Source organism: Periophthalmus magnuspinnatus, chromosome 7 (genome assembly GCF_009829125.3).
Source record: "Periophthalmus magnuspinnatus isolate fPerMag1 chromosome 7, fPerMag1.2.pri, whole genome shotgun sequence".
Taxonomy (NCBI): domain Eukaryota; kingdom Metazoa; phylum Chordata; class Actinopteri; order Gobiiformes; family Gobiidae; genus Periophthalmus; species Periophthalmus magnuspinnatus.
The window spans coordinates 6,069,524-6,084,604 of NC_047132.1; the positions used below are offsets into that span (position 1 = coordinate 6,069,524).

The window sequence follows — 15,081 nt, forward strand, 5'->3', positions numbered from 1 at the left end:
AGTTTAAAGTTGTTCAGAGTTATGTTTCAAACTGACTGTATAATGTGTTAGCTGTAGACAACGTGTAATCTCCTGTGTTTGAGTTTGGACCTGTGGGAGCCTCCGCACAGCCCCCGCTGTCTCACGGGTGCTGCCCCCCTCTGTCACCCTGTCTGCCCTGCCGCTCTGCTGTGCTCGGCTGTGTTGGCCGAGGATGATGTGGCAATGCCACATCTCATCGTCCGAGTGCCGCTGTTATCGGCTCAAAGGCTTCTCTCTGCTCAAGCGCTTCCCCTTGTCCACAGGTGCAGGCCGCCTCCTGGAGCAGCCGGTGGGAGACTGGCTGGAGCACGTGGGGCTGCCCCAGTACGAGAGCAAACTGCTGCTCAATGGCTTCGATGACCTGCACTACATGGTGAGTCTTTACCTGAACTTTTCTTTTTAGTTTTCTTAGACAAAACATATTGTGTGTGTATATATGTATGTAGGTGTGGGTGTGTGTGTGTGGGTGTGGGGGGGGGGGGGGGTGTGTGTGTGTGTGGGTGTGGGGGGGGGGGGGGGTATGTGTGTGTGTGTATTTCACAGTATCAGACGGATGTCTCCATTTAGTCATTACATTAGTGTGTGCACATCAGATGTGAGCACATCTGATACTGAACATCTCAGGGAGCAGTGAGATGTTATTACAGAACAGAGTATTCTGCAGCCCTGAGCACTCGTCATCAGTCTGCTGCTATGGATTTGTCAGAGATCAGGTCTGAAGAGACACCAGAGGAGATGAAGGCCGTTATCAGGCACGATTCCCTGACTATTCTGTTACTTCTGCCTTTAAAGGGGCTTAAAACTCCTAAACTGGTCATTTCTACAAACTCAGGTGTAGTTTTACAGTTCATGCTTGCTCTCAAAATTGCAAACATGTTCATAATCTCCCCACAAAGCTCAACAGAACAAAAGTGTTGGATTCTATGTCAAAGCCAGACATAATCCTGTTCTTAAATCACCCAGACTCATTCTGCAGAGGCTGAGGCGGCTGTACGTGACTGATATGAGCCTGAATAATACCTGCAGAAAGTTTCTAATCCACTTTATATAACCACACTTTGTACATTTGGGGCCCCCCTCTCTGCTCTCTGCTCTCAAACCATTGAAGTCGATCTTGAGGCTTAATCTTCTACTGTCTCTGAGTCTCTCCTCCTTCACTCATCTTTTTCAAAGCAGAGAGCTGGCATTTTTTCTCTTCATTTTCATCTTTAAATGGCTTCTAGACCACATAGTAGCTTCCTGAAAATGTTTTGAACTTTTTGTAGAAACCAGTCTTTCAAAATGATGATCATATGTCTTTAGTATAAGTTTTAGTTAATTGAAGCCCAATTAGCCATTCACATGTTTTTAAATAAAATTACCCACCCATTTTATTCATATATTTAAAGTAAGGGTTTACTTAATTTTCAATTTAATTTAATGTATCTTTAACAGGGAGAGCACAATGGGAATACCAGACTCTATTTTTCATGAGCGCCCTGTTAAAATACAGAACAATACATACAAAAACAAACAAAACAAATAACTGCACAGGTGCAGGTGTGATTATAAATGTGTATCACCAAATGGGACCACTATCAAGTACTCCCCTATAAATACATTGTATACACCTATTTCCTTTTTCTAATTCAATGGGATACAAAATTTGTTTCTATAATAAAATAAAATTTTGATTTTAAACTGTTACAGAATTCTGAGATGGGTATTTTAAACGACAGGCTTTTGTCAAGCCAAAGCCCAAGGAAAAAATGTATTTATAGGTGATGACTTTTAATCAATGCACCATTTAGTGTATAAAGGTTTGTAGCTTGCACACCACTAGAAAAAAATAAAAAATGAAAACAATAATTAAATAAAAATATATATGTGTGTGTGGGTGTGTGTGTGTGTGTGTGTGTGTGTGTGTATATATATATATATATATATATATATATATATATATATATATATATATATATATATATTTAGTTAGTTAGTTATCTTGCTGCCGTTTTGAAATCACCTGATCAGTAGCCAGAGCACTTGCATACAAAACAGCACCATCTCCATATAAATGTATGAGGCTCTCGCTTAAATTACAACCAGTGGAATTAACAAATATGTTAAAAAGTAGCGGGCCCAGAATTGAGCCTTGGGGTACTCCTTTACGTAAAGTTGAAAAATTGATCTCCATTGTGAAAGTAATCTTTCGCATTTGACCCATCCTTCAATTCCGCTGGTTCAAGCTGTTAGGGCCAGTGAGCACCACAGCGTCGTGACCCAACTCCAGATCTTGGCGTACACTTGAATTTAACAAACATTAAAGTTTATCATTATGCTATTAATTGGTGTTATTTCATTGTGTTACATATTTTTAATCTTTTAATTCTTCATGGAATTCAGAATACACACTTGAGCACTTGGTTTGTTCACTGGTGAATCTTGTCAGAAGGACATGGTTGGCAGGTGGAAAAAAGGAAAATAATATGACAGGGGTCTGAAAAACATTGCAGATTTCCACATAATCAATAAGCACAGCACTTAACTCTGCTAATCTGTATAAAAATAAAGAGAGATAGCATTTTGGATTCGCCAGGCAAAGTCCCTTAAGCAAGAGGATTGTGGGTTAAATTTTAAGGCCTGACCAAAATTACCATACTACAGACTGCACAAGATTAACAACATCTAAGGCCATGTATGAACTACTGACTTTCCCTTTACATCCCTTGCCACCATTGACTCTCTACAGTACAATTAAAAATATATATATTTGTATTATATTATTCAATTGTTTTATTTCTATTATAAATGTGTACACAGAGCTGAAACAATACAACTCCTCCCTCTGAACCTGCGCCAGTGTCATGTGTGAGCAGTGTCCAGCTCGTAGTGCGATGACTAATTACAGTGTGTTTACTCGGTCGGACAAACTGCTGTGATGTGCTGCCTGCAGCTCCACAGTCAGATCAATAATGACCGACAGTGTGCAGAGTGCAGAGGGCTGGCGCAGAGACAGGGCTGCTGCAAAACCTATTAGATTATTTGTATTGACCAGTGAAGAGGACCAAAGTGGACTGTTTACTGGGCCACATCGGCAGTGACAAGTAACATCTGTGAGAGCAAACAGTCAGTTAACCTGAGTTGGTGTGTTAGTTTATATTGGCTGTTGTTGTGATGCATGTTGGCTTGACAGTCTAAGGATGTTATATGCATTCTTACTATGAGTGGGCTTCCCTGTCCACAGATCTGACCTGTAACTGGCCTAATTGCATAACTTCCATGTATGTTTAATATGTTTAATGTTACTGTTGAACATTCAAGACAAAGCAACAACATCTCCATACATTTTAGACCTAATTCAGATGAGGAAAAAACACATTTTTAGTTTTCTAATCTCTCTTTCCATACGCCATAAATTCTTGTATCAAAAACAACAGAAAGCCTTTACATAAACCAATAGCTCCGAGCGTTCTAAATACAGCCACTTATTTTTCTAATTGGATAATAGTCACATTAGACAACAATGGCTTTGGACTGGATTCAACTTTTACCTTCCCTCCTGAGCCCTGTACTACATGCATCTATTAAAACTACTGATAAAGTCTTTCAGAAGTTAAAAGCAATGATTTGTTCCCCTCAAACTATGACCTGGATTTTGTGCTTTTAAACCTCCGGGGCTCCCGAGGCTCTGCTGCAGATAGGGCAAAGAGAGCTCTGCATTTTAATAAGAGGACAGCGAAAAGCATAGATGGATGGGCTGTGCTAAGCTAGGCACAAAACCAAATATTATACAGTGAGTTTGTTGTACTGTACTGTATATAATTTATGTTGATGTCAAAAATGTCTCGGGTCTCTGCGTGAAACCAGTTAATCTCAACTTTCCCACTGATTCGTCACTGTCATGTTGTCTAAAGCTTATAGAGATATTTCTGAGAGCGGACTGTAATATTCCACAGTTATTTTGAGTGTTGATGATTTGCCCTCATTTTTGAAGCCTGTGTCATCTGCATTCAGCTTTCATCACTCCAAGGGTGAAATGTAACGCATATATTTAAAATGTAAACTGGATTGATTTATGCTAGGGGATTATGGTAGGAGTGACAATCCAAGGTTGTTCACCGAATGACAGTATTGAGGGATCAGATTTGGACAACCACAACTAGCTACTACTGAAAAATACATGCTTTCTTACTGTATTAAGCCTATTTAAGTTGATTTACGGTTATTATCTGTGATATGAAGTAGTTTGAATATTATTTTAAGTTTTCTTACGGTGACAGGCGTAAATACCTCTCATTCCACGTTGTACTCATTGCTATGCTCCAGCTGTATACGTTACATAGGATGGTTGAGTAAGCATCATTTTACCTTGAGCTTTACATCAAGCTGTTAGCCCTGAACCATCACTGTTTGTCCCTGAGGCTGAGATTTAGATCCTGGCCACGTTCTTTATTAAAGGAGCCAGGTAAACATTCTACTATCACTCACGAGTTTAACATTACTCTGCAAAAAGACTTTTAAAATGTATGCATGCAGTGTTTCTCAAACTGTGGTAAGTCGGCTGACCTGTGTACAGATACTCACGGCCCTATGCGGTTTGAGTAGTGTATATAATATAGATCAGGGGTGTCAGATTCATTTTCACAGAGGGCCACATCAGCAAAATTGTTGCTTTAAAAGGGCCAGATGTAAATGTAAAACAGTATAAATGTAACTAAAAGTAACCAAATGTAATGTAAAAAAAATGTAACTATTTTTTTAATCCTGTTATTTAGCCGTTTCTGTATTTATTGCCTATTCAAATTATAAATTTTACATATGAATTTGCATAGATATGAAAAAATGTCTGTAACTGCGTATCTCCTGGGCCACATAAAATGATATGACGGGCCACATTTGGCCCATGGACCTTGAGTTTGACACATATGATATAGATGGATATTATGTGTTTATGTTTATGTCTCTTGGTTTTGTTTTGGTTAATTATTATTTAGAACTACTTTATTCCTAGTTTAGTCTCTCTTTAGACCTTTTTCATGTTTAGACCTAATTTAAACCTGAAATAGTCTGGGTTTAGATGTGGTGGTGCTTGGTGAAATTTGAGAGCTACCATATAGCTGACATTATATTAATTCAAAATGTTTTTATGATTTGATGCATTTGCTTCTAAGATTAGTGGCGGTTTCAATATGTATTTTCTTCCCACTCCATTTCGAGCATCAATCTTTCATTTGTATGAGTCAATCTTGGGCTCAATTTGTACAGATTGTATTCATCTCTGTACCAGCTTCTGTTTGTTCTGCTATGACAAAGCCTCGGTGAACTTCATTTGACCGGAGCCAAACACTATGGGTGATGTCACTTCCATTTCTAGATGCTTTGAATTAAGGTTAAGGTTTAAAATTACACTGGAAATAAGCAACCCCCCCAATAGATAATTTTGGTATTGTAAGCCAACTAATCTTGTTCTCAAAATAAAATCAAACCTATATGAATCAAAATCACTCAAACCAAGATAAATATACTGAACAAATGATGCTTTTCATTTCAGAGTGTACGACCTCACTCACACTGTCCATCAGGCTAATGGTGCTTTAATAGTGCTAGTTAAAACTCAATTATCCTAACTGCCAACTCATCCGTTTGCTAAGCTAATGTTATGTAGCATTAAAAGCTTTACATAGCAGGGCGCTTCCTTCTCCCCCGCTGTTCGCCACTGTCAGCTTTAGTGCCCCAGTCCACCAGCTCATATAGCTGACCAGTCTTCAGGCGCTTGCATTGATTTATTGCTTGTGTCTCCATTATCCATGACCTGCCACACTGTCTCCGTGGTGATCCCTCTTGTAACCAAAGATGGAGTTGACCGCCCTCTCCCCAGATGACTCCCCCTCCTCCACAAACCGAAGACTCTTGAGTGCTTATTGACATGGCCTCCTCATTACATTTGTAGGGCGCTGGATGGGAGGGTCTCAAGGTCTTTCTGAGTCAGGTGTAATTGACCTTTTTTCTGAAATCGCAGCGTTATTCTTAATCAATACAAACTATGTATGAGCTGGAATGCCATTGGTTTTGTTTCTTTGATAACATTTAACACAATTTGGTTGTTAGCGAATGTGAAGTCACTTAACAGATGTGTTGTTTCTGCAGGGGAGCAATGTCATGGAGGACCAGGACTTGAGGGAGATTGGAATCACAGACGCGAGCCACCGCAAGAAAATCCTCCATGCTGCGCGGTCATTACCAAAGGTATTATTACACTGTAAAAATCTGTATAAATCGCATACATTAAACACATTTGCTAGTCATTCACAACTTTTTGGAACACTTTCCATATGCAAGCTTTGGGTGTGGTTAGATATTGACTGGGGGGGGGGGGGGGGGGGCATACCAGTTGATAGTCCACTGCATTGTGTTTTTGTGTCCTTATGCAAGACATTCACCCACCTTGCCTGGTGTGTGAGTGTTGGTGGTGATAAGGCTGATGCAGCAGATTGGCGGCCTTGATTCAGTCAGTCTACCCCAGGGCAGCTGTGGCTATCAGTAGATACATTATACAACAGGAAATACTAAGACGAATGAGTCTGAAAGTATTCATTAATATACTGGTCTAAAAAAGGTCACACATTCTATTATTTGGTTGTTCCACCTTTAGCTTTGATTGCGGCACACATTCGCTCTGGCATTATTTCTTCTGCAATGTCACAAGATTTATTTCCATCCAGTGTTGCATAAATTTTTCACCTGTTGCATTGATGATGGTCAAGTCTGACCGCTGCACAAAGCCTTCTCCAGCACATCCCAAAGATTCTCAATGGGGTTAAGGTCTGGACTCTGTGGTGGACAATCCATGTGTGAAAATGATGTCTCATGCTCCTGAACCACTCTTCACAATTTGAGCCTGATGAATCCTGGCATTGTCATCTTGGAATATGCCCGTGCCATCAGGGAAGAAAAAATCCATTGATGGAATAACCTGGTCATTCAGTATATTCAGGTGTCAGCTGACCTCATTCTTTGAGCACAGACTGAACCTAGACCTGACTCGTACCTATTTGCTTAGTTAAATCCAGGTGGCGACTTTTTTTTTTTGGCCAGGCAGTGTAATTAATATAACAGCACTAATATCTAGTAGCCAGGCAGAAAAAGTATTACACCCAAGTGAAACACCTTTTGTTTTTACATTGATTGACAGATTGCTTATTGCTCTAACCCTTTTAGAATAAAATATATCAATAGGTTTTGGTCTCTTGTTGTGCAGGTGAAAGCATTTGGTTGCGATGGCAGCTGCTCCCTCTCATCATGGCTGGAGAACCTGGGTCTTCAGGAGTACTTGCCGAACTTCCTGTCGAGTGGATATCGCACTTTAGACTGTGTCAAAAACTTGTGGGAACTGGAGATTGTCAATGTGAGTCCCACTGGAGGCAGGCACTATCAAGGCCATCAGAGGAGGAATGAGTGTCCGACTGCTCTAAAATGTCTGATTTAAGTCTAGCTTCAACTTCAAGGAGACATGAGTCAAACTTAGAACTTAAAAGGGTCTCTATGGGTTTGATATGTTTTTATTTAAATAGTCTTTCCATTCATTTGAACAAGATTAAGGGATTTTTGTGGGTGATATTGGCGAATATCAAATCAATAGTTTTTTGGGAGTAGCCAGATAACAATATTCAGACATTATTACATCAATCTAACAAAAAAATGTGCTAAAATATTTCTTTAAATGTATTAGTTGAGGAAGTTTAAAGGGCCTATATTACGCTATTTTCTGATCTTCTTCATCAAAACACGCCTGAAGTTGTGATTAATTTCATTCACACATTTAACACACAAACCCTGCACATTTAGGCTCTATTCTCCTCTCTATGTGAAAAACACTCTGTTCCACCTTGTGATGTCCTATGGAAGTGCTCCACTGTGTTTTTAAACTCCACACACCTTCACTAGAATTTGGATAATTTCAGCCCTGGAATTTCCACTCTCTACAAAACTACTAGTAACTGTTTATCTGCAGCATCATTCAGATAGAACTTTATATCTTCTCTCGCTTCTGAGTGTTTCGTGCTTTACCTGTTGATTTTACGTTAGTTCTGTTTTTTTCATTCCTTTGCACGATTCTGAACAGTTCTGTCCATTATTCACACTTTTGCTTTGACACAGGGCAGACATATCTAAGCTTTTTTTAATAGATTAGTAAAGGATATCTGTTGCTTGACTGGCCGGGCTAACATTACATACTAAAATCTTTCTGTTTTGCAGGTTTTAAAGATCACATTATTGGGTCATAGGAAACGTATCATCGCGTCTTTAGCAGAACGACCATATGAGGAGCCTCCTGTCAAACCTCCACGTCTCTCTCAGATCAGGGTAAGGACTTTTCACTTCATTATTTAATACTCTGCGCAAATGTTCTTAAATATTTTTTCTACAATATATTTTCAAATTGTATACTAACAAATGTGCATTATTGTCCCCATTTCTGCAGTGCATTGACCTGCCAGGTTCCCAGTCTTCTTCTCCTCTCAGTCAATTGGACTTGTACAGCGGACACTCCATGGATCCTCTGCTGCCACCTGGAGACAGGAAGAAAAGTTTAGAGGCAGAGTACGAGGTTCCACAACGACATCGGCAAAGAATACAGGTAAATATTTAAGTCTTTATTCAGAATTGAGGTCACAAGTAGCAAACTGCAAAGACTGCAGTTCTGTATAATATATAGTTTCCTCTCCAAACAACAGAATATCATGTTGTCATTGCCTGAAAACCCGTTTTGACTTTTACAAACTTCTTCTGAAATTCATGTGGTTCTTGTTTTGGTATAGCTTAACATGTTAATACTTTCGACGTGTTTAAAATTTGAACTTAAAATTGAATCCTAATAAAACATAATATAATCATAAATCTAATCTAATCACCACCACAACACTTTTCAGTTTAAATTAGATATATTTTGTTCAGCTCTACTTTACAATTAAGAAGTGAAAATTTGAATGAAATATTTTTCATTTTAGGAGAGACAAGAGGAGCGGTATCAGGAGCCTCGTTTAACACTACGGCCACCGAGCCTGGCAGCACCATACGCTCCTGTGCAGAACTGGCATCATCAACCCGAGAAACTCATATTTGAATCCTGTGCCTACGAAGCCAGTGTAAAGTGATTTTCTTTATTGCATTAAGTGAGTTTACAGTGTGTGTCTATGTTTTAACATGTCTGTTCTTTACAGTACCTGGGTTCCATGCTTATTAAAGAGCTACGGGGTACAGAGTCAACCCAGGATGCATGTGCCAAAATGAGGGTAGGTTTTATATCTCCCTTTTTTCTTCAACTAAAACAGGTTTACTATTATTTCTGGTACAGTTTATGTTTCTGACTATGCTGTGTTGCCTCTTTTTTCTCAGAGATCAACAGAGCAATTAAGAAAAGTGCCAACCATCGTCCTCTCAATAACATACAAGGGAGTCAAATTTATTGATGCAGCCAATAAGGTAAACTCTATTACACTTAACAAAGCCAGTCAAACAGGGAAAAGGTTTGTTCATTTGAGTTTATTTGTATTTTCCTCCAGAACATCATTGCAGAACATGAGATCAGAAATATCTCGTGTGCAGCGCAGGACCCAGAGGATCTGTGCACGTTTGCCTACATCACAAAAGACCTGCAGACCAACCACCACTACTGCCACGTGTTCAGCACTGTAGATGTGGTAATAAGCGATTTACTTTCAAACTAAAAAGCAGCTCTTAATGTGTAGTAGTAAATGTTTATACTATAGCTGTAGGGAGAGAAATCCCACCACTTTGAGCAAGGCACCGCACTCACCTGGTTTATATGAAAGGATTATGATTGTAGTCAGTCTGTGGTTACAAGAGTTTGCACCAGGGGAAAGGATGAATAACACAAAATGCTAGAAATACATGTAGTAGTCAATAGTGAAATGGTGAAATACGAGATTGTTTGACAAGGACATAACTAGGTGCCCTGATCTTTTCTTTTCTAAAACCAATATTGATACTTTCACTTGTCACTATCGTTCTACCCGATGTCAACTGAACCAGCTGCCCCAAATGTGTTATCTAACTCCTGTTTATACTTCAAAATTAAATCACTAAAAACAGCTTTGAAAAAATGTCAAAATGTCAAAACATTATGAGACGTTCTGTCCAGCAAAGGCCAGTAATTAGTCTTATTACATCACTGTATTGGTCCAACCTTTGCGGACTGGAGTCGATATCCAATCCCTAGACATAACTAACCATATTCCATCACAAAAGTATGAATAGTATCTGCCTATACTAAGAGTCTTTGATGTGTTCATGTTGTTGCCTCTAACCCTACCCCTCTCTCTCTGCACTAGAACCTGACCTATGAGATTATCCTGACACTGGGCCAGGCGTTTGAAGTGGCCTATCAGCTCGCTCTTCAGGCACAACGGACCAAACAGCACCAAAACATCCCTGTGGCCTCTACCGCCGAGATTGTAGAAACCAAGTCCACTCGACCTGTGCCAAAACCAAGAGGCAGTGTTCGCAGATCTGCAGTAAGTCACACTACAAATGAATATCACGGTACAGAAACAGAATAGAGACACATTAGGAACAGTACTTAAAGGCCGTAAAAAACGTTTTTTCTCCATGTATTTCATTTCTAATTAATTGAATTATCTAAGTAATTTCTTGCCTCAGTAGAGAGTTGTTGTATAAGCAGCTCTTGAGATCAAAATAAGTCTGTGCTGTGTAATATCTGCATCTAATTAAGCATCAGGAAAAGCACTGTTATCATGCCAGTTGTTAGCATTTCCCCTCTGATCTCTGAAAATTCTGAAAGTTGCTTTGTAAAGTCATTGCGGTGAATAATTAAGATGTTTAGAATGCATTAGGTAAGTGAGGAATAGCTTTGGACCAATGCAAACCATTTAAAATGAACTGGTTCTGTTTTTTACATTTTAAAGATGGTAAAAATCAGGTACAGTGGCCTTAAAACTAAAATATTTGTATAATGGTTTTAAGATGAATACCTTACCTCAACATTATAGTATGAAGTTTTATATTTTTTTAAGCATTTATTGATTTATTTTTATCTGATATAAAACTGGCACATCGACCACTTTCCCTAAATATGCTAGTTGAATGCACCACGTGATAAGTCTTATCAGTTTATCGTACATGATCTCTTCACCTAATATATTTTCACTTCTCTCTAATGCCCTTGTTCACACCCTCACACCCTTATGTTCCACGTCTCACATTACACCTGTCTTCTGTCTGTGTCAGTGCATTGTATGTGTTCTTTTCCTGTGGCTGCTCTGTAGGGATGGGATAATGAACAATAATATAATTTATTGCAATAAAAGGTAGATTACAATTGTTCGATGTACATTTTGTATATTAAAATCGTCAACAAAGATAATCGCTATTTTTACCACAAGATTGTACAGAAAAAGCTACTTGCTGGCATTGTGTTCTCTTCTAGATAGTTGTTTTTCGCTTAGGAACAATCACACTATAATTGAAGTTGTTTAAATATGGAACTTATAATATTAATAACACCATAAGCTGTCTAAGTTTTAGTAATTATTGTAATATTATGGCAGTTATTTTTACCATCATGAAAGCACTTTGGTCACCTTAAGTGCCGTAAAGGACGCTGTAAATAAAAATTGACTGATAAGCGTTGACAGCATATTTCATTACAGTCCCTTGCGTGCTGTGTCTTGTCTGACTGGTGGTGCTGTGTCTCTCTCAGGACTCCCCTCCTCTCGACAGTCGCTGCTGTTACTGTTGCACCTGCTCTTCCTCCCTCCGCCCTTCCGCTCTGCCGCTGCCCTCTGCCTCTTCTGCCTCCTCTGCAGCTCAGGTGCTGCTCACACTCCTCGTATTGGGGCGCATATCATTTCTGATCACTTGCCTCCTCAAGGACCTGTCTCATATGTTGCATTTAAGAATTTCATTTAAACTCAGACTGAGAGCTGGGACTGATACTGTGGCTTTATGAGAGGGTCTTCTAAAAAAAATTTGAAAATCTAAAGCGTTGTGGCGTTGTTTCCTCCTTATTTTAGGGATCACTTAACTGGTTTATCCTTAAATTAATTTAGTAATAATTGGATAGGGATGTGGGTCAGGTTTTCATCAAATTTAGCGCATGAAGCTTAATAACTAGATTATGTTTTCAGATAAAGGATTATTTTGGTCCATTATCCCGGCCCCAGATAAAGCGGAAGAAAATGGAGGGATAGATTATTTTGGTTGTAACACCACCACTTATTTATACTGAACTGAATTATGCAAGTCATCAGAAATGTGATAAACCCTAAAACTCCTTTCCTACCTTCTGATTCTACTTTCACTTGTCTTTCTGTCTTTGTCCCTTGTGATAACATATCGTTGTTGTTTTTTGTAACATCTACGCCCTCTCCTGTCAGTTTGAAGTAATACAATACACTATCAAAACCTAATCTCTGAATTCCCTGATGCATTGTAATAGAGAACACTCATTTTCAAACTTTACATTAAACATTAATGCAGCGTTAAGAATAAAAATAACAGTGTTTTGTTTGTATTTTCAGGGAGATCATCTGGACCAGGAGGGAGATTCACAGTCCCAAAGCAGCTCCACATGGCTGGTCGACCCCAAGGAGTCCAAACGCACTATTAGCACTAAGTACGAGACCACTATATTCTGAGCGGATCCTCCCCCTCTCCTCGCCTCCACCGGCCCCCTGCTCTCTCTCCTGGTTTACCCCACCTTCTCTGTGCCTTCCTTTGCAATGTGACTTTACCTGTGTCTTTTGGCTGGATCCTGAATTACCATACTACTTCCTACTTGGTGCTGGGTTAACGCGAAACTGCCACCAACACCTCCTTTTTTTTACTAATTACTACCTGAAAAAAACACGGCACCTTCTGAATTCCTTCCAGTGTGTGTTATTCCTTCACAAGCCTGCTGCCTATCCTCAATCTATCTTTCTTTAGCTTTATGTAAAATAATTCCTGTATAACAAAGCAATCGAGTGTGACTCCTTTTTTTTCTTTTCCTCCATGTGTCGGTTTATTCACTAGAAGACATCCACTTTGAGATTTTTCTGTCTGATCTCAAACACTGACTGTATTTGAGCTGGAAAATGCAAATGAATCTACTACCGCTACTCTTCTCTCTATGCTTGGCTGGACGTGTTTACCGGGGAAACTGTGAATCTTCCTGGACTAGAACTGATCACATTCTCAAGTCCACAAGTTCATGCAGTCTTTTTAGCATACAAAAAAGTTTAAGATTTTAGCACTGTGATGTGGCCTATCTGTAGCTAATATCTTGGTAGCAATGACTATGTGGTAGCCAAAGTATGTATGTATGTTAAAAACTTGATTCATGGCCTCTACGCTCAATGAGATTCACGTTTGCTTTGGAGTTAGCACTTCAAATCTATCTCTTTGTTTAGGTATGTTGTTTACATATCCTTTCTCTTTTCAGTTTACAGAGTCTGTCTGTTTGTCACCTGCTAGAATACATTGCCTTTTGTTTTGTTAAGTTAATAATTTACAGTGGTTGAAAAAAGCTTAACCTTTATGGGTGTGCTATTAGTCATGCAGTGTGTGCTCATCACTTGTGTTGTTTTAACCGGGCTGCTCTGTGCATGTGTGTTGTCCCGCCCTTTAGCTGAGCTCTGGCCGCTCCCACACAGATTGAGCCTGGTTCAGTGGACGTAGGGCATTTGTGGAACAGTAACCCACTTCTGCAGAGGAGCATTTCAGCGCTGAGACAAGAGGAGCCTCATCACTCCACATGAACTTGATCAATGGACAACAGTCAAAATAATATGTTCAGTGTATGCTTTCTAACAAACTCATTTGAATTGAGGATGTACAAACAGGTTTTTAATTCAAAACCTGGGAAAGAGGAAGTGGCAATAAACAGAGGTGTTTCAGTACAAATAATGTAGCAGAGAAAAAGTGAACAGCATGGTACGTGAATTAAACTGTCCTGCATCTGTTGCATATCCTATGAGCAGAACCATGTTGTTTGGTGTAACACATCATGTAACTGTGATCTCTCATGTACTATTGCACACACTCTGAGGACAATGGGCAGAAGAACTGACACTACAGACTGTTTTTATCTGAGACAGGGTGGCTTTTATTTGATTTACAAAAGTTTTGTATATTTTAATTGTTTATATGACAATAGTCTGTCCCAAAGCAGAAACTGGATCAGGTGTGGTACACTGCAGTTCTTCCCTCCCTGCTCCTTTAGATTTTCTAAACAAAGCTAATCACTAAACCTGCCATGCAGGCTGGTACAACAATAGGCTACGATGTCTCCAGTTTGTCGACTGTTAAATGTACTTCTGATCAGCTGATGTGTTTATGGTACAAATACTGTAGTGACGCGATACATAGGCCAGTATAACAAAGGCTTACACTGGCACCATCAGCCTGGTCACATTTAGCTTTTGCACATTGCTAAAAAGCTGGAGATGTTTGGGACTAGTCTGGTGATATCAGATGAATATTGTAAATGATTATAGTGCTCTGTATTTTGATACTTGAATGATTTTTATTTTATAGATATCTATATGTATATGTTATGTATGTAATTTTTGACATTTGTCAAAAAAAGAGAAAAGGACTATGTCATAACAGAGTTAAACATATCGTGAATAAATACCCTGTGATTAAATAAGGCTGAGGAACGTGACTCAGCAGAGGGACCTCACATAAAGAGATTGTACATATCTTGGGCTTCCAGTCTTTTTTATGATTATTTTCATAATTGTACAATGATTAAATGGCTCAAGTAATTTGTGACTGACTCACTGTTTGTTTTTGATATGTACATTATTAACGTCCAGATGTCTAAGATTTTTCGGCCCTGAAAACAAACATAAAAGTATTGAACTAAGCAAAACCCATTTCCTTGTTACAGTTAATCAGGATTTGCTCCATGACAACAATTCTGCTCATTCTCTGCATGTAACTTAATAATACATGGATGGACTGGGCTCATACTGTCATTTTAAGCTTTTCAGACTGTAGTTACAGATGAGTCCACATGAAATAGTTCAAAACACATTCAGTGCTTAGTTTTTGCTC

At 39.0% G+C, this 15,081-nt stretch overlaps 1 protein-coding gene across 9 annotated transcripts in view; it reads left to right on the forward strand.

Annotated features, from left to right (window-relative positions):
* Positions 1 to 14,793, forward strand: part of LOC117373255 (ankyrin repeat and SAM domain-containing protein 1A) — a 63,290-nt gene extending 48,497 nt beyond the window's left edge. For 4 of the 9 annotated variants that reach the window (XM_033969192.2, XM_055223320.1, XM_055223321.1 and 1 more), the window contains 12 exons: positions 285 to 394; positions 6,148 to 6,246; positions 7,259 to 7,405; positions 8,257 to 8,364; positions 8,483 to 8,638; positions 9,009 to 9,146; positions 9,222 to 9,293; positions 9,397 to 9,483; positions 9,564 to 9,701; positions 10,353 to 10,535; positions 11,741 to 11,851; positions 12,561 to 13,640. In XM_033969192.2, the coding sequence (XP_033825083.1) occupies positions 285 to 394; positions 6,148 to 6,246; positions 7,259 to 7,405; positions 8,257 to 8,364; positions 8,483 to 8,638; positions 9,009 to 9,146; positions 9,222 to 9,293; positions 9,397 to 9,483; positions 9,564 to 9,701; positions 10,353 to 10,535; positions 11,741 to 11,851; positions 12,561 to 12,677 (1,466 nt within the window). In that variant the 3' untranslated portion in view covers positions 12,678 to 13,640. The other 5 variants (XM_055223323.1, XM_055223325.1, XM_055223324.1 and 2 more) reach the window with 3 other exon arrangements.
* Positions 14,794 to 15,081: the final 288 nt, after the last annotated feature.